Source organism: Zootermopsis nevadensis, unplaced genomic scaffold, assembly GCF_977971745.1.
Source record: "Zootermopsis nevadensis isolate Lab colony 2312 unplaced genomic scaffold, Znev_1.0 Znev_ptg000028l, whole genome shotgun sequence".
NCBI lineage: Eukaryota > Metazoa > Arthropoda > Insecta > Blattodea > Termopsidae > Zootermopsis > Zootermopsis nevadensis.
In genome coordinates, this window is record NW_028259160.1 from 5,828,453 (window position 1) to 5,854,428 (window position 25,976).

General features: G+C 34.6%; 2 protein-coding genes across 4 annotated transcripts in view; one reads left to right on the forward strand and one right to left on the reverse strand.

Moving 5' to 3' along the window:
• Positions 1-11,269, forward strand: part of Tmf (TATA element modulatory factor) — a 23,297-nt gene extending 12,028 nt beyond the window's left edge. For 2 of the 3 annotated variants that reach the window (XM_022076823.2, XM_022076821.2), the window contains exons 10-19: positions 1,036-1,229; positions 2,370-2,582; positions 3,003-3,209; positions 3,581-3,780; positions 4,430-4,622; positions 5,588-5,732; positions 7,118-7,261; positions 8,289-8,415; positions 9,028-9,284; positions 9,608-11,269. In XM_022076823.2, the coding sequence (XP_021932515.1) occupies positions 1,036-1,229; positions 2,370-2,582; positions 3,003-3,209; positions 3,581-3,780; positions 4,430-4,622; positions 5,588-5,732; positions 7,118-7,261; positions 8,289-8,415; positions 9,028-9,284; positions 9,608-9,643 (1,716 nt within the window). In that variant the 3' untranslated portion in view covers positions 9,644-11,269. Of the gene's footprint in view, positions 1-1,035; positions 1,230-2,369; positions 2,583-3,002; positions 3,210-3,580; positions 3,781-4,429; positions 4,623-5,587; positions 5,733-7,117; positions 7,262-8,288; positions 8,416-9,027; positions 9,285-9,591 lie in introns of all 3 variants that reach the window. The other variant, XM_087357140.1, reaches the window with a different exon arrangement.
• A 5,098-nt stretch (positions 11,270-16,367) lies between these two features.
• Positions 16,368-25,976, reverse strand: part of nonC (serine/threonine-protein kinase Smg1) — an 81,504-nt gene continuing 71,895 nt past the window's right edge. The window contains exon 54 of the mRNA XM_022076819.2: positions 16,368-25,452. Coding sequence (XP_021932511.1) covers positions 25,375-25,452 — 78 coding nt within the window. The 3' untranslated portion in view covers positions 16,368-25,374. The remainder of the gene's footprint in view (positions 25,453-25,976) is intronic.

The window sequence follows — 25,976 nt, forward strand, 5'->3', positions numbered from 1 at the left end:
ATTTTCATTCAGGATACTGTGAGGACAAAGATGAAGATTATACTTAGTCGCTCTGAAAGCTTTAGATCAGGGGTTGGCAAACATTTTTTCTAAAGGGTCAAACAGTAAATATTTTAGGCTCTGCGGGCCAAGAGGCAAACTCGAGGATATTTATATAGGTAAGCCTACTTATGTAACAAGAAAAAACCAAGTTTTAACAAATTTATTGAACAAAATGTAACGTAATAATATTAAGTAGACTACAATTGTTTGAAATACAGCTCTACTAATGAGAAGAATAGAATTACCTGTTATGAGATAACATTTCACAAAACTGAGGTTTAAATTCAGTACTCCCTATCATCAAAATTGATTGTAAATGTTCATCCGTTAATGCTGACCTGTATTGAGATTTTACATATTTCATCTTTGAAAATGTCTTTTCACACAGGTAGATGCTGCCAAATACAGATATAAATCCCCGAGCATATGATCTTAATTGACGGTATTCATCGCTTGGAAGACATTTATAGAATTCTTTCTCTCAACTACTCAACTCGGCCGTTTTGTTATAGCGCGTACTTTGGAATTTCAAAGAATTTAAATATGTAAAATCCGTTCTTAGCTCGCGGGCCGTACAAAAAGAGGCGGTGGGCCGGATTTGGCCTGCAGGCCGTAGTTTGCCGACCCCTGCTTTAGATCATACAATTCTTGCAGAAATTTCACATTGTGACAAAATATATTTTCCTCTGTACTTTAAGTGTTGTATAACAGAGTGTGACATGTGATAAACCTTAAGCTTTGACTCTGACAATCAAATAAATTCATAAAGCATCATTCAGCATGTGTTGGCAGCAAAGTGTTTACAATAACTAATTGGTAGTTTCTGTAATGCACATGTGACTGATATAAAATCATTAGTAATCCAACCACAATTTTTAAAATTTTTGTGTGTAAATATTAAAACATTAGAAATAATGAAAATCGCATGAATATGATCACAGGTAAGGCAAGCATAAATGACAATGCTGTAAAATTAATACCTTGTTGTTGTAGCAAGCAAAGCTAGATGCAGCATCTAGGCTGTCAATGGGAGAGCTGGAGTCTTTGGTGGCAGAGAAAGATGAGATCATAAAAGAGCTAAGAGAGGAAGGAGAGAAGCTGTCCAAACAACAGCTTCAGCACTCCAATATCATAAAAAAGCTGCGAACAAAGGAGAAGGAGTCAGATAATACAATAAAGAATCAGAAGTATGTTACTTAAATGTAATAAATATGAAAGATAGTATTAAATGTTGAGCTGAAGCTCATTTCTTCCCTTTAATCTGAACTGGGCAGTATAGCAGTAATTTTCAATATTTGTATTCTGGCAGTACATTGTTCAAAGCTCTGCTAGATAACTGAGTTGTTGTAACTGGCGTTTCTCAAGTTTTTCATCAGTTTCTTCAGATGAATACCAGGATAGTACATTGAAACAGGCAATGTCTGCCTCAAGTGCTTATCTACGCACCATTCATGATTATATCTCATTTTAATCAATGATACATTACATCTGCACTTCAGTAAATAATCTAAGAATCCAACTATTTCCTTTTAGAAGAGAACAATAAATAACAACATGAGTATTAAATTAAATATGAGTCTTTGTAGACACATTAAGATTATAAGATTACTGTCTTAATTTTCCAACTTTGGTGTTGGAGTATACTGTAATTGTTTTGTTCTGCTCTCAGTTATATACATTAGACAGTATAGGAGAAAGACCTGAATCAGACTTTAGTGTTGGAGAGAATCATTTAGTCAATTATGTATGGCACCATATCGGTTGTTGAGGTTGTGAAGCTCCAATGAGAGATGGTAGTGTGAAGGAGGGATTTGGGAGGAAGCACTCATGGTCTACTTTATGTTACTATCCTGGCATTTATCTAGAAGGATTGAAGGTAACCTTGAGAACTGAAGTCAGGATAGCAAATTTCCAGCATGGATCAGTTACATCAGATGCTTTATCAGTGTGCCAAAACTATTGCTAAAAAAAGCATTTTAGATGCATTTATTGCAGCCAGGTATACTGCAATGAATGGTAAAATATTACTAACTATATGGTTTATGGTCTTTGTTGAACAGTTTATTGTAATTTGGCATGTCAATATTTTTCCTGATTTTATGAAACTTAAAGGTTATTATCATGTTCACAAAAGCCAACTACAGACACTACTGTGAGCCAGTTTAATCTGGTCCACACCTTTACTCCTCATTTATTTAAGATCCATTTTAATATTATGCTCCTGTGATGAAACAATACATTTTACATGTTTAATATTTCTTCCAATTTGGTACTGTAAGCCTCTTTGATTGAAATATTACAGACAGTAATATGAAACAATATTACAGGGAGCAGCTGGATGTATTGAGTGAAGAGGTGGAACGACTGAAGCGTTCACTTGCTGCCAAAGATGAGGTAGAAAGAACACAGATTGAAGCTGTTCATCAGCTGACAGCCCGCACAAAACGTCAAGAGAAAGAACTTGCCAGTCTTCGTGGACAGCTAGATGATACTAAGCACAGATTGGAAGCAACCAAGGAATCATTTGAACTAACTAAAAAGTGAGTTGAGATCACATATTTCATAATGACAATATTCTATTTACTTAACAATGCTTTCCCAACTGCATATGATATATAGTGTCAAATGAGAGACTGGTTACAAATAATGAATTGGGAAGGGCATGAAAGAAACAGATTGTGATCCAGTTGAAGTTACTGTCCCAGTAACTGGAGTGAAACCACAAAGACTTAATTTAGGATAACTAGCCTTGAGGCTGAGAATCAAACCCAGGGCCTCCTGAATAAAAAGCAGGAACACTAATCACTCAGTCTCAGTGTTTAGTTGCCTGATCCATTTTTGTAGGCCGACAGCTGTTGCTACTTCAGTGGCAACACAATGGCTGCTTGCTCTTGGTATATGTCATTTATATTTGAAGAGAGCAATCTCTTATGTGTTAGCACTTTCCTATGTTGCCACAGGGAACTGGCTGAGAGCAAGAGAGTAACTGCTGCACTTGAGAAGGAACTGAAGGAAGCAATGCTGAGTGTGGAGATTTCTGCAAAACAGGAATTAGTGACTGCATTAGAGGAAGCTCAGCAAGTAGCACAAGAGGAGAAGGAACAGCTGCTGGCACAGGTTGAAGATCTACGACTCAAAGTGCGTCAGGCCGAGGAGCAGCACTCTGAGTAAATATTGCTTTCATACAATTAGGTGTAATGAATAGTTTTACAAATTTTAAGAATAAACCAATCTGTCTGTGGGTCATTATGTCACATTTATGTTGGACATGGTCCACTCTTTAAGGGATATTTTTGTATTATTTGGTAAAAGTTAAACTGGATATTGGAGACATAGGGTGTGAGGGTATGGACTGGATTTAACTATCTCAGGATGGGGTTTATTGGTGGGCTTCTGTGAATATGATGATAAACCTCTCGGTTCCATAAAAGTGGAAAATTTGCTGAGAAACAGTTACTTCAAACTTGTCCAGTAAGACCCTACACCTTGGAGTAACTTATACTGTTTTAATACTTACATAACACAATATTGCTATCAGGCGTGAAGCATCCATCCGACAAGAATACAGTGTTCTATTGCGTCGACTAGAACAAGCAGAGGCACGGAATGAGGAATTGGCACAGTCAGTATCAGGAGCAACCCGACCTTTGCTGCGGCACTTGGAATCACTGCAGGCAGCCAGCAGTGCCCAACAGGCCTCATGGGAGAAGCAGGAACGTAATCTTTCAGATGCATTGAGTAAGTTACACTGTAAATGTAATGACTAATTGTTATAAAGAAGTTTTATCACTGAAGACTGAATCCCATTTCTCATTTCTGTATGGTTAATGTCCAGATTTTATGCAAATGTTATTAATGTTCACACCTGGAGTGATCAAAAATGGTTATGAGATTTGGAACTTGGATTATCAGGAGTCTATATATGTTAGGTTCTTTGAAAATGGAGACAAGAGAATTAGAATGGCTCTTAAAGAAATAGGGTGGGACTGGATTCATCTGGCTCAGGATAGGGCTTGATGGCTGACTTGTGAACAATGTATTGAACTTTGAGGTCCCACATATGACAGAATTTCTTGACTAGCTAAGTAATTCTAATCTTCTCAAGGAAAGATGTTACTTAAGAAACTAAGATATACATATGAGAATACTACGAAGAAGTATATCAGAGAAATTGGTTGTGAAAATGTAAACTGGACTGAGCTAGTTCAGGTCAGGTCGGGAATGTGGTGATGAATCTTTCAAAGGTCACATAAAAGCCGGAAATTTCTTGACTAACAGAGTAACTATTAACTATTGAAGGAACACCCTGTTCTATGGAGTTAGATTCATTTCATGATGTTGAAGCAATATGAATGTGTTTTGTAAGGGTAGACACATTATGTTACAGGTGAAGTGCAGGGTCGGTTGTCCTCATTGACAGAACAGGAGAGAGTGTCAAGGGAGCAGTGCATAATGTTACGCTCCTCAGTGTCTGCCTTGGAGTCAAGACTGGCAGCAGCAACAAAGGAGGTGGCTCAGTATAAGACAAACCTAGAGCTCCAGCAAGCACAGTGCAACCAGCTGAAACAAGCCAAGGACAAGTACGTTCAGGCTACAGGTTACAAACTTATATGTCTGTAACCAGCAGGGACTTGACGTTGGGGAAAATTCAGAGTATATTAATTTATAATTAGCAGAGTTATGAAATTAAAGGCAGTAATAAAAACTGAAAAGAAGTAAGATGTTTTAATATTTTTAAATTTACAATGTCATAAAAATGTACCTGTTTCTTATATTTTGGTTCTGAAATGTTAACCCTTTGTTCATTCCATGCAAGCTCTATAAGTGACCAGTAATGAAACCACATGTGGTTTTACTGGTCACTTATAGAGCTGTATGAGCGGTCTTATAATTTTATTTTATCATATAAGTATTATAATCTGCTGACAGAACCTGTACTTGGGTGGATAAGTTGAAATAATAGCATGAGTTATATTATCCAGTGACAGAGACTAGCTCTATCTAAGGGACCCAACAGAATAAGTACCTCTCACCTGAAGACGGAGACAGAACCAGCCTCCGAAACATCGTGGCTTTTAAAGAACAGACGATGGAAAAAGTCCTGACAATTAATAATTTTAAGTAAAAGAAATCAGTATAATAAGAGGCACAGTAAAACAAATTTTATCAAATTAATTACAACAGATATGTAATTAAAACTGTGACACTGAAAGTTAAATATTGAGGCAAGAGTGAAATATAGATTTTAATCCTTCCCATGCTAATCATTATTTAGAAAACTTTATGTAAGTATATTTCCATGGTGACTTATAATTCATATTGTTTAAAAGTTACAAATAGCTTTAACTGTTGAGAGAGGGGGAGACCTTGCTTTCACAGATCTTCTAAAATATCAGATAAATCCAGATTAGAAAATCCATTGTTCTGAATAATGTATATCATGTGTGTAGCATGGAGAGGTACTAAAGGACTAGAAGTAGCAGAGCTGTAATGTCCGAGAGCTGTTTGATGTGTGAATGTTGTAATAAAATCATTGCACTTTCAGAGAATTATCAGGGGCAGAGTCCTTGAGGCAGTCTATGACTGAGCAACTTGCTGAGCTGCGGAGAGAAGTGACAGCTCTGGAGCAACAGCTGGCAGTGGAACGTGCAGCCACTGAGGCTGAGAGACGCAGGACAACACTCTTGCAGGTTGATCATCTGTTATGTTACACTGGCTGTAGAAAGGCTATGGTGTGTTTGGATGTACCTAGGATGGGGCTAACAAGGAATGCACTTAGAATTTTGGTAGAGAAACCTCCTGAAAAATGTCTACTTGGGGAACTGGGAAGGATAAAATCAAGGTGGATAGATACAAGGGAAATACAATGTGAGGATCTGATGTAGATTAAACTGGCTCAGAATTGTTTCCATTGATTGACTTGGTTATTACCAGTGTTTAAACTTTGGGTTCTAGTATCAGTTAGTCTGTCTAGTCAGGGACTGAAAAATAATGTGTGCAAACTCCTCATTTTACAAAAGGAATACACTTAAGTTATTTGTTGCACATAATTAATTTCCAATTAATTTACAGGCAGTAAAGGAGATCAGTATATTACGTGTACGTGCACGTGTATATTAAAGGAATATATTTGTTCCCTTTACCTAAGCACCACACCATTAATATGTACAGTGGTATGCAGGTAAACTCCATACATTCTTAACCTTGGCAATTGATGGAAGAGACTGATCTCCTCCATACTCCCAATATTGACTGGAGAGGGTGTTGTATGGGTGTATGTATATATTGTGAAAATTATGTTGATGAGTGCTTGGAAGTCCTGGTGTAGTAGAACAGATAAAACTTAAAAGATGACTAAAACAGCACAAGATGGCTGATGGTGTGAGAGGCAGGAGGGATAATGGACAGTGCTGGAAATGTGCTCATGTGGTCTGACAAACAGTAAGACCAATGTTTTTGTATAGAAACTGCCAACACCAGTGAGCTGCTAGGTGCTAGACCACATAACTATGATTCAGTCTGTTTTGTGATTGCAATAAATATTTTAATGGTGAAGATTTTTGTTTGTCAAAGAATGAGAAATGTAAGAACATACATAAAGAAGAAGGAGTAATAGAAAATGAGCTGATTTAGTATACTTTCAAGACTTAAGGTTCTCATGGTTGTGAAGATGTCGGTGTTGGTCTTCTGGGTTGTGATGCTGTGTGGAGTTATAGGCAGATACCAACATACTACCTCCATCTTTAGCACTGAAGATTCCTCTGAAACAGAAACTACCCAGAAGTCCACACAACATTACAGCATAGAAGACCAATAGTGATATTCCTGATTGTTTGTATGTCAGAGTAATATGAGCCTTTACAGGGAAGGATTATTTACCCCATATTTCCAAGATGGGTAAACACTGCCACCTGTTTGTAACTGGTTTGGATTATTTAAGTGACTCAACATTTAAGAAAAACCAATTTATAAATATACCATCACATTTCCTAGTTTTGTAGTTTTATATTAAAATGGATATGTTGCATAAGATGCATTTACTAAGAAATCCTACATATATTTTGTTTACGGTCAGGACCAGCTTAGGGAACGAGAGACTAATACCGATCGAGATCGCCATGGTATACGTGGGTCTCCTACATCACCACGCTCTTCTCCCACACTCAGCTTTGGTCGACTATCATTATCTGAATCCCTATCGAGCAATGCGTGGCCACAGGTAATTTTGTATAATACTTATAATGAGGATTTTCCATGTAGCAGAGTTCTTGAGAAATAAACTGAACAAGGTGCAGGTGAAATTTGTCCTGCTCCTAGGCACAGGGTGGAGCCGAGCAGTCAGCTTCATGTTCAGGCCACTTAACATACAGGGAAGGAACCCCTGTACCGAGTGGATAGCACACTGGCCACTGTGATTAAATTACCACAGTTTACCGTGTACTTCATGGTCTTGCATGTGCATCTAGTGAGGCTGATGGGCCTGTAACTAGTTGCAAGGGAACGGTCCTTGCCAAGTTTAAGAATTGGAACAACCAGTGCTTATGCCTAGGCAGCTGGTACCAAGTTCTCTATCCTTATACAATTTCACTTGGATAGCAGAAATTCCTTGCTTGTAGGTGGGAAGTTATAGAGCATTTGGTTATGGATACCATTGTGACCAGGGGATATGGTGCAGCAGCATTCTCATGCTACAAGAAGCTTATTGATACTGAATGAATCATTATACACTTGGTTGACTTGAGAAGTAACATATATAGGCAATGTTTCTATGTCTTATTTAAGATTCTAAATGAAGGGCCATAATTATTGGAACTGCACACAGATAAAAATAGGATGTGCGGGTATAGGTAGTATCAACCTGAGATGTAATGATGACTGCCAGCAGAGATGTCAGGTATAGAGGTTAATACATTTACCTGACTTCCACTATAGTTTATTCCACGTAATATATAAATGTGTGCATCAGGAAGAAATGTATAAAAGTGTTTGAAAAGTCATAGACTGCTCCTGAACCATGGTGTAGGACAAGAAGATAATTTAAGTTGCATGAGTGTTCTCTTTTTAGCATATTAGACCTGACTTGTGGGTGCAATGATTGATTATATTTTACTCTATGAGTATGGCCGATTAACCTTTTTCAGGCAATTTTAGCCAGGTGCTAATTTAAATATGATTGCCAGGCCACAGAGCTTAGAAGGTGAAGTCCTGTGAAGATGTCTCTTAGACACTTGTATTTTATTGTGTAGTTTCAGGATGATGCATTTGAGTGCGGGTCTACTGCAGGCCGGTATAGCAATGTCTATGACAGCCTGCGGGCAGGCAGTACTACATCTCTGCTGGAGGGACTCCAGGCTCAACTCAAATTGCGGGATGGTTTGTGACTTTACTGGTTTATGTGCAAATTTTCTGGAAAGATGAAACCACTGGTTAAGCTTAAAGTATTTGACCTTTGTTGACCATGTATTGTGGCTGATGTGTGGCCTAGATGGACATGTATCACACTAGCATACCTTGAGTTAAATGTCCAGTCAACAGTCCCCTGTTCCTATATGATAAAGGTTAAAAAATTTGATTATATGAAAAAAAATTGATCACTGGTTTAGATAAAGTATGAAAAAAGATACAAGTTTTCTGGAAAGATTTAGCTGCTAGTTTATTACATATTTTTTGGAATGTTTCAACCAGTGGTGTATTGCAACTTTTCTGAGAAGAAGGTTCAGCCATTGGTTAATTGTATATATTCTGCAAAGACTAAGATTTTCCAGATTGTATAGTAATATTCAATGTTTACTGCAAATTTTATGGAAAGAATAAAGCTCTGCTATACACATGTGCATGAGCGTTCACGCACGCACACACACACAGTCATATTTTCCTAGAAAGAACAAATAACTTTTTATACCCAGTCTTCATTGGGTACCAGTGAGTCAGTGATTCTATATGGTTTTAAAAAATATACAAATGCTGTGTTCTTACTTGTACCAGGAGAGGTGCAGCAGTTACAGTGGGAGATGTCGAGGAGAGATGCAGAGAGAAGTGCTCTGACAAGTGAACTCTCTCAGCTGACTGCACGAGTAGAGGAGCAGGAGGCTTGTCTCAAGGAGATGGAAATACTGCGCAGCCAGTTCCAGGACTTGCAGCATAAGTATGATGCCTTGCTGCAGATGTATGGAGAGAAGGTGGAGGAGGCACAGGAGCTGCAGCTCGACCTGGAAGATGTTAAAGAAATGTACAAGACTCAGGTAAGCTAGCACCATCACTAGTTAGACTGACTGTGAAAAAGAATGGAAAGTCATACTTCACTGGAAAACACATTTTTCAAATCTTGTCTTTTACTATTTTGCTTGTATCTTAGGCTTTGATTTTCATTCATTGCAGGTTTCTTTGTTTGTTTATAGACTCAGCCTATACAGTGTCAAGTGACAGGATGATTGATTAATAATGAACTGGAAAGGGGTTAGAAATATACTGCTGCAAAACTAGTCACTACTACAGATTTGAACTAATGCAGTATTCTGCAATATGTAATGCACTGCAATGTAAATATAGCAAAACTGTGTTTCAGATTGATCAGCTGCTGAAGAAGGAGCCTACAGTGTGAATTCTCTGCATGTATTACAGCATAGGAAAGAAACCCACTGTGTTTATTCCTTGTTAAGGATTTGCTCATTTAAATAAAATATTGTTTTTATACACACAAGAATCGCTATTAGCAGAGTTTTGTTGGCCTAGTGATAAGATATAACAGTGAAAAGTTTGCTTTGCACTTTGTTTTTTCAGTTGTCAGTTTTGTGATTTAAATTGTTTATTTATTTATTTATTTATGTTGTTGAATGATTCAATTAACCAAGACAATGACTATTTAGTTGGACACACACAAATTAACTGTCTATTCTTGGGGGAAGGGTGAAAGAGAGGAGGGAATCTTCTAAATACTTTCTAACTTCCTACATGGTACAGGATCCTCCTTGAGCGATGGCAATTGTCAAGCTTGGTCAATAATCACTTGACTAGCCTGGTTCCGGCTACCTCTACCTTCCTGCTGAATGTCATGGTAAAATGGTTAGCACTCCTACTTCATATTTGAGAGATCCCTGGATCAAATCTTGGCCCAGAGACCAGCTATCTTGATTGATGTCTTTTGTAGTTTTCCTCAGCCCCTCAAGACAAATTTCAAGATAGTACCTGCTACTTTTTTTCCCAAATAAATTTCTCTAAAGAACCCTTATATCTGATATAACATAACAGCAAATAAATCCTAAGTTTTAAGATATTCTGCCTGATTACAAAATGCATTAAAAATAAATGTAATTACACAAATTGTGACTAGGAAGGACATAAAATTTATGTAAGCAGTGACTACAACTTTCTTCACTGCTGATCATTAAGTGCCAACCCCAGTAGTACAGCTGTTACCTTCATTCTCTAGGCCAGCATTTCTTGAACACATCAATGTAATGTTTATGTTGTTGACTTGGTCACCAGAGCCTCAGTATCAAAGTCAGCAGCACCTAATGCTAGGAAAAATGATGAAATAAGTGGAATTTGTTTTTATCAACATTTAAAATGTATAATTTATGCTCATTTAATTATAACAAAATATTCAGAAATATTTTGAAATACAATTTCAAGATGTATGATACTTGTGTCCATTACATACTGTATTACCTTTCTGCTTGAAATGTAGGGGATATTATTTTCTAGAATTAAAATTGTAATTGGTGATCAGTTCTACCAAAATTTTAAGAAAGGATCAAAATAAAGATTAAACTATATGCCTATCAGCAGGGCTTTAAAATATGATTATCTGCTCACCTCAGTAGTTAATGTAGCAAGATGGGGAGCACAAATGGTCATGTATATTGGTGGGTAACATGTGTCACTTATCTGTATGTGAGATGAACTGTAAGAAACAATAACATCTGACAATATAAACTAGAAATGTGTTCCTCTTGTTTATTTTTTTATTGAACAAATTCAATTGTCAACTTCCATTATTAGTTATATCTTTGTACTTTAAACTTGATTTTGTGAGTAAAATTTTATTTTACAGAAATTCACTAATAACAAGAGGCTCTTCAATTCCAAAATATTAAAAAAGTATGTTTTAAAACTGTTATTTCCTATGATAAAAATAACTGTCATTAGTACTGCTGGTTTAAAATAGATTGGGAATCGAAGTGTTAAGATCTTACATACCAGCCCAAATAAAGTACTTTTTAAAGACTTTGGTTGGTAAGTGAAGTTTTCATTTCATGAATAGGACTTGGCCAAAATGCTTCAAACTCTGCCTGTCAGAAACATTCCTGTACTTCTTGTAATATAAAATATCCTAAGTCACCAAGGTTTATGCCAAAAAGCTCCCTTCACTCTCACCTCCAAGTTTAGCCCACCAAGATCTCTTCAGAATTAAACATTTTAGCTCATTATTTAACAAAACAGTAATTTTATATGACCACAAATATAACAACAAACAAACAACTATCATATCATAAATGCTGGTAATCATGCAACATTTTCATTGGTTGTAATATAATGACATTTCCCCTGCACAAGTATTTAAATCAACCACAGCTATTACAACTAAAACATAACGTTAAATTACTAAAACACGGCTGTACTGCCAGACACTCTCGAAACTCATTTAAATAAACCTGTAACTTTCTCCTATACATCATAATGACCTGTCCTGTTTTTGCCAAGTTAGTATATTAATTTTTATACACATGGTAATGAGTTTCCACAGGACCTCAAAAACAGTTCAGATTTGGATGACTCAATGAGCCACCCAAAAGTCCACATCATTCGAAGAAAGCCTAGTATGTTACTCAACACAGTGAGTTAAATTCATTAATTTATAAAACATAACAATTATGTTAAAGCAACGTATCTAATTTATTAGTATAGAATGGCTGGTGTTAAACTACATGGCAGTAGTGTCCATAGGAGTTTTAGCACAGTGAAAACTTTATACAATATAGTTTTCTAGGATATCATTTTTCAAATGTTGTTAGTCTACTGACCTGCCAAATTAATTGTGTCATAAGCCAACAGAAGGAGTGAAAATGCACTTATATGTTGCAAGGTTACTGAAAGTGGAACAGTAACATTTAAAAAACAGTAATTGAAATAATAATTTTTTTAAAGCTTATAGTTCAGTACTTTAGATATCTTAAGAAATATGCAAAGTATGTACCTCTTTTAAGCATATTTATTTAATAACTACACATTCTGGTCCATTGTTCAAAGCTTCCTTGATAAAAATGCATTGAGCAATTACTTGTTAGTGTCAACATTTTTGTTTTTCTTCTAGTCTACATTTTCATAAGATTATCACAAGTTCTGTGTTGAACAGAACACGTATTACAACTAGGCATATGTATTTTTGGCTTAAAATATTTGATTTTTCAAACGTTGTGGGGTGTCATAGTTTAAAACTGACTTGTCACATAGTTAAAAATGTATGTAATCACCAAGAAATTATGGATACAGTGGAGTAGCCATATTAATGCAACTTATTTACCACCATCTACAGATAATATAAACCTTAACACAGCAAAATAAAGTAAATAAACAGCTCTGGGTCTCTGTTAAAGTCAACAAGGCACTGGTACGCATTGGATAGGAAGTGGATGTGCCACAGAGCCTGTCTCATTGTTGTTTCAAAGTAAAACATCTTGTTGCTGCCCCTTTATTTTGGTACAGGCTGAAGTGATGTTATGCAAATTAAATTTTATCTTTGTGTCTAAAAGAGTTTTTTGTATTTATGCAGTTATAAATGCACCACTGTTGGAAACGTGACATCCGAAAACTCAATCAAAACTCAGCAAGTCAAATTTGTTTCAAGTTGATGTTTAGTTAATATATTTATTAATTTTTGTTATTTAATGACACTATTTCAATTGCATACTGTGTAAGTTGTGAATTAGATAAACATTTGTTAGAAGGCAGATGTGGACTATCTGAAGGTACTGTCTGAGTATTCACCTGATAAAAATTTATAAAACTAGAAGAATCTTCAGTCATGATAACCAGTAATGTGCCTGAGATTTTAATTGGGTGCCTCCTAAATATGAAGCAAAACAGTAGAAATTTGTTCCATCAGAACATGATGCCATGTTATAAGTCAAAAGAATAACTAATTTAAAACTGAGTAACTTTGCACATTTGCATGACTGATTTGTACCCATTACAAAGGATTTCTTCCTGTATTCATGCTTGTGTGTTGTCAGGGTTATCCACTCTATTTAGAGAATTGTTTTATGTTTTAGAAACAAATGTCATATTCATTAGATTAACTGTAGCATCATGGCTGTCTTCCCTACAATAACTTGAATATGTAACACTTTCAATTCCTTATCTTGGGGTACAACCAATTGTCAATTGGAAACACTGATTCTAGTATTTAAAATACATTTAAATTAATAAATTACGTAATAGTTGTTTATATTTAAGATCCTAGGATTCTGAAGCTGCTTCATAAATATAATTTCCTTACTTTATAATAAAATACAGGTGTAAAATATTATCATGTCTATGCATGTCCCCATCCCAGTAACTAACAAGATGGATTTTTATGAAACTTGGTATGTACATCATACTGCTAGAGACCATCTCACCTCTGTACCTCTTAATTTATCACCAATGATACTGATATAGTAGCACAACCACTATTTGAGGTCCATAATTCTGAGATTATGGAGATTTGCCAAGGGTGTGGTGTTTGGGTATAAAAGGACATTTGCCATTGTCACCATATTTTTGTATGATGGATATCTTTCTTCAACACTATGCCTCTTACACTGCTGTGCCCAGAATATTCTTTAACATTTTATACAGAATATTTAATCTCCAAAGCCAAATTAATTTGTGCAGAAATTATCATCTTAATTAGAAACATGACTCAGATTTTCAGTATTCCTCAAGAAATCATCTAGTCTAGTCTGCTACTGCCTCCATTTGAATCCTCTGGCTAAGCTTCACGTAATAAATGCACTGAAGGCTGAATAGAAATATCATCAGAATATGCCATCACAAGATACTAATCTGACTTATCAGGAGGAATAATTCTTAAGGTGGGTCACCTGTCTACACAGCTGCACCAATGCACTATGTCTAGGTACATTTTTGCCTACATCCAATCAACTGTTTTTAGACAAATGCTTGTATATCTGCATCAATCCACTATTTCTAAGCAGTTGCTTGCCTAGATCTGATTCACTATTTTTAGGCAAACAGATGTACTTCTGTGCACTCATCTGTATTAGTAACATATAACTGCAATGATGTTATATAAAATCAAATAGACACAATTGATGCATAAATGTTTTTCCACAAAAACAAATGTATATATAGTTTAGTACACCATCATTTTCTTTGTAAGATAACTGAGGGGACAACACATTTACTTCGATCATTACTCGTCTTGTTCATTTTGGATGTATTATTTTTTTAAAACACAGACTAGTTAATTTGTGCTATACTGTCAATTGACATGCATCCAGGTTACTTATGTATCTACCTGTGATATCAAACCTTATCAAGAATTTTTTTCAAATAACTATCTCTGTGAGAGAAGCTTCTTTTATATATACTAACAATGTAATATAAAGTGGCACATGTCACATATTGTTACTAAAATGTTCCAATACATATACACTGTAGTGTATACATAATTAAAATAAATTCACTTCTATGCATATTGTATAAACAAAAATGTTTTAGGTTCTTTATGTTAATAATGTACAATGCAATGGAATATTTACAGTGTTTATGTTATGTATAATTGGTACTCCTGTCAATAAATAAATACTGTTATGAGATTCATACATATAAGATAGAGACAGTCTCAATTTCTGGTCCTACAATCCTTCCTTAAGTTCATGCTATACCACATATGAGGGCTTTGTAAAGTCTTGAACAAGGACTTGTTCACTGTGTCTAATACAGTCCAAGAATAATAAGCAACATTCATGTAGCTGTGCAGCATTAATGTGGACCTTCTTGTAAGTTTTGAATCAACCAACCTCTCATAACAACTAACTCTACAGAGCAGAATATTCTTGAAAAGCTAATAATTACTCAGCTGGTTAAGAAATTTTCTACCTTTTATGGAATCTGAAGAATAATTGCCATGTTCTAAGTCAGATGAATCCAGCCCACATCATACCCAATTTTCATATCTATGCCTTGGTCTACAAGTTCTCTCATCCTTTCTAGTTTTCTGACTAAAATTTTGTGTATTTCTTGTCTACTTTTCATGATATATACCCCACCCATCTCATATTTATTTTATCACCTCAGTAATACTGAATGAACTCTGGTTATTATAAATCTAAAATGTTCAAAACCACTAACACCAAAGCATATCCTATTATCTGACCTGCAGTCAATTTAATCTAAATCTCAATTTACAGCATATTTTTCTAGGATCAATCTCAAACCCCATTTTCCAAGTTGCTGCAAAGTGTCTGATTGTATGCTTGTTTTTCTAACAACCTAAAAGTCCAGTCCAGAACATAAATGCCATAAAGAGTTTTCATAATTGATTGAAATAATGAAATAGGATAAGTCTTCTCAGATGATCAACCAGTGATAGGAAGTAATAATTCATCCACCCCTGATGGGAGACATGGAGTTCCCTAAATCTTTGATTTTTACACCAGAAAAATATGGCTATAGCCAAGATGATTGTAGCATCTGGCTATCATGAGAACTTCAGATTTCATAAACTGATTACTAGATATAAAGAACTGAAATTAAAAGAAATTAGAAAAAATGGGAGTCGTGTTTTTTCTCACCTCCGAGACTTCCGATTGGGTTTAAATGAGATTTGTTATGGGGGATACTGTAATACTCTTAAAGTCACCAAGTTAAGATAATATGGACTGTACTGAGCCAATATATCCCCTACTCTACTTTATACTCAAATTACTCATAATGTTCTAAAAAATCAGCAAAAAATAAACAAACAGAAAACAGATCTTACTAAGATCTGATTTCTGACCACCTCCGTGTATCTATAGTGTGATTCGGTCTGCAACAATATATTTGTATCTGTAACAAATAAATATAAAGGCCAAAGAAGTTTACAAAATAATAAGAAATTTTAACTTTTTTAACATATAAACCATTCTATGTTCAGATGCAATGAATGACACTGGCCTGATGATGAGGCAGCAAGGACGTCTGAAATGTTTGTAACCATTTACTAGACTACAGTGCACTACAACCCAGAAGACAGCCATCTTTGTACTCACCAATGCAAGAACCTGAATCCTACCATTCCATGATAAATCTGAGACACTGAAAGGCAGATAAAGAGATTTAAAACTTTTAAAAGTTTGCTCTTTATTATAGTAATGAAAAGAAAACAAAAAACAGTACCATGTCCATAAGATATTGAAAGTGGGAAATACATGTTCATTACATCTTAACACACTTATATAACAAATAAATGTTGATTACCCATCACAGTACATGACAAACCATTACTATTACTGTCTGTCTTACCTTCTTCAGAACACATTTATCACACCTTACTTCCACAGCATAAACCATTATCAAGCCAATACTCAGAAGACAGGTGAGATATCTGCTTCCTGTCATATACCATTAACCCATACCGGACACTTCCATTCTTAACACTCCACATTTCTTACATGCCTCATGTATGTACTGTTCTTCAAATTCACTGAATATAAAAACCTACCTACAAGAGGAAAGAGAACAGCTAATTATTATGGACATTGGGAGAACCAGAAAAGATATTACATCATACACAAAAATCCCTACAAAAATGTTTTCACAGATTCAGGCATACTTAAGACACACATTACACTTTCACCTTCAGAACATAATATCCCATTGCTCTCAGAGATGAAATTACTGGAAGCTCCAACAATTGCATCTTAAAAAAATATCTACCAATAATGAAAACCCAAGATTCAAAATTACAAATATCACTAATCTATAAGAACTAAACATAAAGAAATAAACCCCAAAATTAAATCAAATTAAAACTCCCTATCAACAAATTTTGGAACTATTTTTTCTTCCACTTATAATTTTTATGTAATATTAAATATTTTGAAGTTCTTAAGCTTGCTTCTGTTGATTGTAAAATATACTATTGCTTGGCAGTAGGAAAACCTGGATTGTAATATCAGGACTTCGTTAAGTAATACAGAAAATTATGTTCAGAATCTAACAACCAGAACAAATTACAAGCACTATGATACTCTTTACAGTGCTGCATTTCAAATATCAATCCAAATTAGCTAACATGTTTTTTTCTTGTCTTTCTTTTAATGCCATTGTCTGATTCAAATTAAAAGACATATATGTGCCAAATATTTAAAATTTTGAGCAAAATTCACACAAATGTTTTAATGCTTTAAATACTAAAAGAAACATAATTTAGAATTTTACAAATGCCATTTTAAATTTCTAATCTATATCATTATTTATGCCAATTATTTTTGCATGTGATATTCCTATTTATGTTCTCATCATATTTTGAATGTGGAAAATCAGTTATGACTGTTCATACTGCTTGGTACAATAAAAAGGGCAATATACTACCAACTGTTGATGATCTGATTACTATTAGTGTGTTATGGTAACATTTTTGCAAGGGCATATGAACACCTGTTTTAGCAAAATATCCCATACTCTTTGCATGACACAATAACCATCTCAGTGAGGCTTGTACTTCAAAGCACAAATACTGGTTGAGTAATCGACAAAACCACAAACTCTATCATTCTACAAATCCAACATTACACAGTCTCAACACTTGGCACCTATTACAACTTTGACATGGAAAACACACTTACTTTGCAGGTATTTATACATGTATAATTCACCCACTGGGATCAGATGGTATGTACTGCAGAATGATGTGTCAATGTCATGATGTCCACACCATCACCTCCAAACTTCAAACCCTTCAACCCCCCAATGAAATATTTACCATTTTGATCTAAAACATCTTAGTACTTGACAAGATCATTAGAAAGGTACTTGTGGTTTTCAAAAAAATACTAATTTTATGGTACCATAAAGTAACAGAAGACCAATTTTTTAGTAAAATTTCAGCACAAAAAGGGTTATCTGTAGAACTGCCATTTGACTTTCTTGGAAGTAAAATCTGTTTTGAAAGCACTTCAATGAATCAATCATATCATTCAAGCAGTCTCCTATGGCTAATTTTGAACCCAGTTCTATTTGCTAAGTTACAAAACACATGACTGGTACAAAATACTGGGTTGTAAATACAAACACAATTTTTTTTAATTATGGAAGGCTGACATAATTTACAGATTTGTAAATTTAATTTAAAAAAGTTGCTTGTAGGCTGGTGATTATAAAATCCAAATGTAGCCAAAATCTGAACCAGGTACATAATATGCTGTTTATAGATTAACTCCCTTTGAAAATGTAATCTGGTAACAAGTGTGTATTTATTTCTTCAGCTCTGTTTAAAACATAACAGTTCTTAATGTTATGTGTAGAGCAAAATAAAACACTCTTTACACATTCCCTGACTGTAAAAGAACATGGCTCTGCACAAACAGGTTTGACAAATAAAATACTTGATATATATATAATTTTTAAATTTGGCATTCCCTATCACCAATTGTGCAAATACATTGAACGACTGCAAGCATTCTTGGCGAGAAGTAAATAAATGAAAGACAATTATTTTCAATTTATTTTTAGAATCTGCAGAAGCACGGGTCATCTGAAGATATTTCAAGATCTCTGAATTTCAAGTAAGACTGCAATGGGCTACACGAAAGCTGTCATAAACTAAACATAAGCCAAAAATTACAGACTGCTCGTGTCTGACTTAAACATGGATTTAGTAACACTTTGTTAAAGAAACTGTTGATATTCTAAATAACATGAATTTCAAGTAGTCAAACTGATTTCTCATATTAGAATAATTCCTGACAAATTTGTATGAACATTTACCATTACTATAAAATTATCATCATTAATTTCAGCCCATAGTCTGGCTCAGGACAGAAGAAAATTTGCAGATTTTGAGAAATTCTACATTTTATGAAAACATCTCATGTAAATCAACAGTCACCATGGTTTTCTAGAAAAGTTGGTATTCAGATGTTACAAATGGGTAGGCTGATACGTTTCATTCCTTTTGACAGAACAAATGTAACTATCAAGAAGATGATTATTACTTTCCAGTACAGCTGCAACTTGAGTGAAAATATTTTTAATCTGAATTCCGCTATTTCAACAATATTAGGAACACTTTCTATTACATTCCCTTGTTACTCAGTGCCTCTTTTACTAGAAAGAAAGATGACAGTTCTCAGATGTAACTGGGGATTGGGAAATACTAATTTAAATTAAAAAGTTTATTCTTAATCCCTTTGCAACAAATGTTTCTATGTTATACAAAAAGTGCCAATACAATACCACTAGTATCACCAAAAAAGCACTGCTTTCTTGTATTAAACTTATTCATGGGATGGAGACAGAAATTACTTAAAAGCAGGGAAAAGAATGCTTTATCCTTATTCAATGCCAAATGTAAGTTTGCTTCAGGTTTGGAATGACATTAAAATAACATTACAAGTTCACATTACCTTTTATAAAAGAAATAATTTTATTTAGCTGATGTAAATTTCAGAGATGTCAATGAACAAAAAAACAAAGTACTTGGTAGATGGCTGGTTTTATGATATATTCTAAACAAATAAATTGCAGGGAAAGGATGCACTAGCCAGAACAGTTTCAAATAACATGACAGAGCACCATGAGAGTAAAAGATTAGAGAAACAAAAATCTTCAAGCACTTACAATTAAAATAAAACTGAGTCAACTAACTTTAACTCATCTCTTGTTAGTAGGAAGTACACTTTCAGGGCAATTTTTATTAGTATTTGGCAATTAAACTTCCCCTCAGTGCAATGGGGGGAAGCATCTTCAAATTATACTCAAATCTACTCTGACAATCTGGATTGTTGGGTTTTTGGACTTTGTCCACTGTCTGATAATAAATTATACTATGTTTCAAGGACTGGACCTGTCCTCATCTTTAGGTGTGGTGAAGGGGAAGATCATCTACTCTATGGGGTCCATTAGAATAAGCTAATCTCAGTCACTGAAGCAATGGAAGACAGACAAAAACCCAACAATCCAAATTATACAAAAATCTACTTTAGGAGAAATAAGTTAACTAAGTCAAGGTTGATAGTGCACCTACCCTACTTACCACACACTTTTACTACCAGGGAGGATGTTAGGACTTACTATTGAAATTGTCTTTGTCACCAGATCATGCTATTTCCCAATCGCCATGTCCATTATCTGTACAAAATCTCACTTTCCTGCAGAACTAAGCCATGGCAAATCACTGCAGTAGCTTACAACTTAAACCACCCATTGTACATCTTTTGATATGGGATGACAATAAAATTTAAATTGCTTTAAATAAGTATTAATAGCTCAGCTTTTTTATACTCTCAGGAAATCTCTGCATTCTACAGAAATTTAATGGAAAAATGCAATTAGCCTTCCAACAGTCAGATTTCCTTACAATATAACAAAATACTTCCAAATGCTGAAGGAATTAATTACAGATTCATATAAAATACTACCTTACGCACTGATTCCCTGGTAAATAATGAAAATGTGAGATTCCTGGAAAGAAAGTACAAAATACACAATCTCATAATCAACTAATGGAATGCTTTTTGTTTTGTTTTTTAAGAAAATAAGCACTATCTGCAGATCAAATTTTTGAACTAGTATTGTCAAATGTAACAAAAAAATATGTTATGATTTATAGCTCTTATTCTCTCTCGTCACATAAGAATTGCAGGAATTCTTTTAATAAAACCATCAACCAAAAACACACCAAATCAGACAGAGGTGTCTGTGTAATGTGCAAATCATCATGTGCAACGGTATGTTATGATGGTATGAATGATCTGACATACATTGACAAATGTGGCAGTAAATGTGTTACTGTAAAGTTAAATTCTTCGTACAAAGTAAATCACTGATAACAGCTGTAATGAAAAGAAAATGAAGTCATATCAACTGCATCATATTACCATTCTCCTCTTTCGTCTGAGTGACAATTTACCTTTTTTTGAAGTGTTTCTGTAAACAAAGTTTCAATGAACACCGAAACAGGGTTGTTATAAACAGAGAAACACAGTGCAGGTTTCCCTCATAAACTGAAAGCAAAACATTATATTAAAGTGGTCCAGTTAAAGCAATACTCAGTGGTAATGCTAATGGAGATGTTATCCTCTTTTCAGAAGATGTAAACTGTATGAAGAAAATATTTTGTTTTATACATGGTACCTTACTCTGGATACATGGTTTGTAACCAGTGGCAAGCAGTCTCCTGAGAGGGGAGCACAAGGACTCAGTGTATGGATGTGGGGCAGAGACAAAATTCTGAACCAAAATTACTTTAGCCTCTAGTACACAGATTTCTTTTATGCAATTATAACTGCCCACAAAGAGTCAAATTCAGTTCATGCATACTCAGGTAAGAAAACACTTTTAAACCAATACCATAAATTGATTACTACATTTCAGCTGTTTTAAAATTAACAATTGATGTATTAATATAACCCTCACACCATTTAAAAATTTAACTACTTCTTATTACTTTAGACTCTTTTTATCATTATCCTCATTATTATTCTTATTATTATTCTCTATCTAAGTATATTTTTCCCCCTTGTCAACTCAATCTGCACTCTACACAGTTTGTTTAAATAAAAAAGAAAGTTAAGAAGTTCATATTTTTTAAAAGTCTTAAAACACAAGATTTTCTGTGGAAGGCAGGATGAACTGGGATTTTAAAATCTGTATGTTTTGGGGGTAGGCAGCATAAGCCATAAAAAGCTACTGCCCTGGCAAATGCTCATATGGTTTCTGAGAACAATGCCACACAAAACTGTAAAAATTTCATAACAGAAAAAAAAGAGCTCTTTTTCGAGCAAGAGGCACTAAACACAAGAACCATATATTCTGCCCACATCGTGAACTTCCTCAAAGTCAACACACTTGACTACAATAAAATTATCTCATCATTACATCCAATTTACATGTGCACAAGCTTTTTAGATGACTAACAAATTTTGTACGAATGTTACCACATTTTTATATTAATTATTCAATAATGTAATGAGATGGGACTTGGAAATGTTTTTGCATAGCCAAAAGTATCCCCCAAATTTCTGATAGGGACACATGCTTTTAAATCAATGAATCTAATTTGCAAAATTTATAGCTACATCACTGGCTGGCATCTCTGAAATTTAATTACATGTCCTTTGAGAAGAGATAAAAAAGATACTTTATCAGTTATATGGACTGAACATAATATGCCCATGACAGTACAGATATGGAATATCAGATGTGTGCAACTGTCACTAAATCCAATTGAAATATTAAATATACATTAAGTTTACAAGCTCTATCACCTTCCATTACTATTGGTGGTGCTCCTCTGACAACCACAACTCAGCAACACATACCCTCTCTCCATTCAAAAATCTCTCATTTCACAAACACAAAACATAATATTCTATCTTGTACTTAATTTATATTTAAACAAGTAACCTATCACCTACAGGCATAACACCCATTATATGCATGGTATTATAAACCAAGTTTACTTACAAGTGGACTTACACAAAAATCAACATTTTAAAATTTTTGAGGGAAAACAGTATCCCAAATTAGCAGAAACTAATGCCTTATGCAGTATTTGGTTTGGAGTTTGATTGTAAAGACCAAGTTACAAGACGTTCTATAGACTATCTGCCATACAAATGAAGGAATTTAATTGCAAAATTTGCTTCTAAAAAACCATTCCAAAGGAGCATTTCATGCGTACATGTAGATACACAACTGTAGTTACGTAACCTCTCTCAGTATTTTACATTACATATAAAGAAAAAATGTTGGTATGACTGACTACCTCCCTGAATATCTACAGAACACAAAATAATCACAAACTGGTCAAGTTACTGCTTCTAAGTATCTGAACAAAACAAACATTACAAAAATAGTTGTCTTCTGGGTTGTAGCATGGTAGAAGTCTACCATTGTTTCAAAGGTCTTGCTGCCTCCACCACCAGGGTGACTCATCATCATGAAGGTAGTGATAAGTCACCCTGACGATGGGGGCAGAAAGGACATCTAAAACAATGGTAAACGTCTACCAGACTACATCACACTACAACCCATAAGAAAGCTATATTCATACTCACAGCTATGAGAATCTCAAATCCAAATAGATTACAAATTTGATTTCAAATCCAAATAGATTACAAATTTGATTTCAAATCCCCTGAAACAGAATTTGAAATGTTCCTTGCATTTTCCTCAAAAAACAATTCACATATCACACTCACAAGAATATTTCTGATTATAAGATATTTCATTTACATGAACCTTATTATGGATATAAAAATTCCACCACATGATAAAGGTTGGATGGAACAATTCGGCACTGAATAATGTGCCATTTTATCACTATTTTTCATTTGTCACACAGTATACTGATATAGTGTAAGTTCATCTTAACAGAGGGTAATCATGATCAGACTTTTTTAATGTAAGAAAATTACTGAAATGTGTAGGGATGAAATATTGTACGAGGCTTCAACATGCACATAGCGATGATTACTCATTAATGCAGACTATTGGCACATAAATTTGCACTAACTATGAAAGGGTTAGAGCATAATTTATATTAATGGAGCAAACACTCTTATCACCAAAGTTACAAATACTTTTGTTACACTTACCTGGTTATTAATCACTTTAGCCCCCACCCCAGATTTAGAGGAACTACTATACAGCAGCCGTTACTTACAGAATTCTTTGCCAACATTGTATTCTTAAGTCTCTTGTCTGATGCAGCTGAAAACCTCATGCATACCAATCCCCTAGCAGCCAGCCTAAATTATTCCAGTTTATGTGGATCACTCAAGAACTTCAACGTCACAAACTTGATTTCAGTTTGTCACCTAGGCATATTATTTTTTTAATTAAGTAAAATCTGCAAAGAACTGTACATACAATTAAATAAACTCCATAGTTATAACGTTCCTACTTCACTTTTAACTTCCAGGAACAATGCAATATTTGTCACACATGTAATACAAAGCTGTAAATCAAATCGTGCATCTGTTACAATTCCACGCATTTACAATGTAAATTTCTATTATAATAAAATTCATCAGCTAACATACTAAACACCTTAAATACATGGCTCATAACTTTAGCCATTATATACAATAAATAAATAAATTAATCAAACCCACCACCTCAGTCATATAAGATCCACAGATGTCCAAGCCCAATTTATTGTAATAAAATTAATTCAAAGTCTAAACTAAACTACCAAAGCCCACTAAATGTATGTGTATGCTCAAGAAAGTACAATTACACAGCCCCCCAAAATTCCTTGAGTTTCCTTCATTTCCTTACCCACTGAAGCCAACATTTTAAGAGCATATCTTGTAATCAACTGACGTGATCTTGGGACTTGTTTCTGAAGAAAATGCGTTATAGTACATTAAAATTTTGTGGTTTAACACCATTAAAATAATATTCACCAAAAGCCAAGAATATGTATAACTCTGCTGATACCCCACACTGGTGTCTTATTAAAGCAAACAACTACCAAAAGTGTGTGCTCTGTAATGAAAAGAAAAAAACAAAGAATTTAAATGCTGATAAATAAAAGAGAGATAATGAAGATTTAAAATATTATATGCTTATCTTTTAAATTGCTTGTGGAATTAAATGGTATAAAAGATAATTACCATTTAGTTCATACTTGAGTCTTCAATAACTTGGAGTTACAACCAACCATTAGCATGTCAACACTTGTGTATTGTGCATGCATATGATGAATAACTGCAAATACCAAGAGAGATGATGAAGAAGAGAGGGACATGTTTATGTGTTGCTTACGAAATTGTTGTGATTAGAGCTGTCCATTAAATTCATAATGGCAACCAACAATCCGTTGGTTAGCAGCGAATGCACGATAACCAAGCTAGCAAGTACCACTTACTCACTTGGCCGTAAAGCTTTGGTGATCAGATGACAAGCTTTACATTTGGCTTTACATTTTATTTATTTCTTTATCTGGACACCCGCACGTCATGTACACGTGCGGAGAGATGGATGTATGCATCTGATCTCCCGCTTGTTCTTCCCCGCGTGCTGGGGACGTCGGCCATGTGTTACGATGAACGATGGGACTTTTTTTGCCCAGAACTCAAACCAAATGCTTGATCCATATCCAGCTGAGTCTCTTCATACCCATGGCGTCCAACCCTCATACAACAAAGCCAAGTTGTCAAGACTCATTGCTTCCCGGATGACATACTCCACCTGAACCAATGAAGTCACAAAACATTTGGAACAATATATAAAAAATAAATAAATTTATCCAGTTTTGATATGGGATCAAAACATGGTATTTTACTTTGAGTGAGATACATATTTGACATGTATGAGGAAGAAGAATAACATTAAGTTGGATATTAGGAAAGTAGGTAGCGAGGATGGAAGATGCTGGCTCAGAATTGTCCAGTAGCAGACTTTGGTATAACACTAGTGAACCTTTCGGGTTTGTAACACGACAGAGTTAGGTAGAATATAAAACTATATGTCATTTGAAGACACAGAAGACATTCTTACAATCATGGATCATTTGCCCAGAATAACATCACGCCACAATGATTTTCAATGAACATTTCTCCACATTACTCAAGTAATTTGTGTGTGTGTGGTATTAAAATCTTTATACACCTGAGAAAACAGCTGAAAAATATAAACCATTCTCATCTTGTCTGCAAGCAGTTCTAAAAAAATGTAACAAATTTATGAGGGAACTAAACAAAATACTATACCTG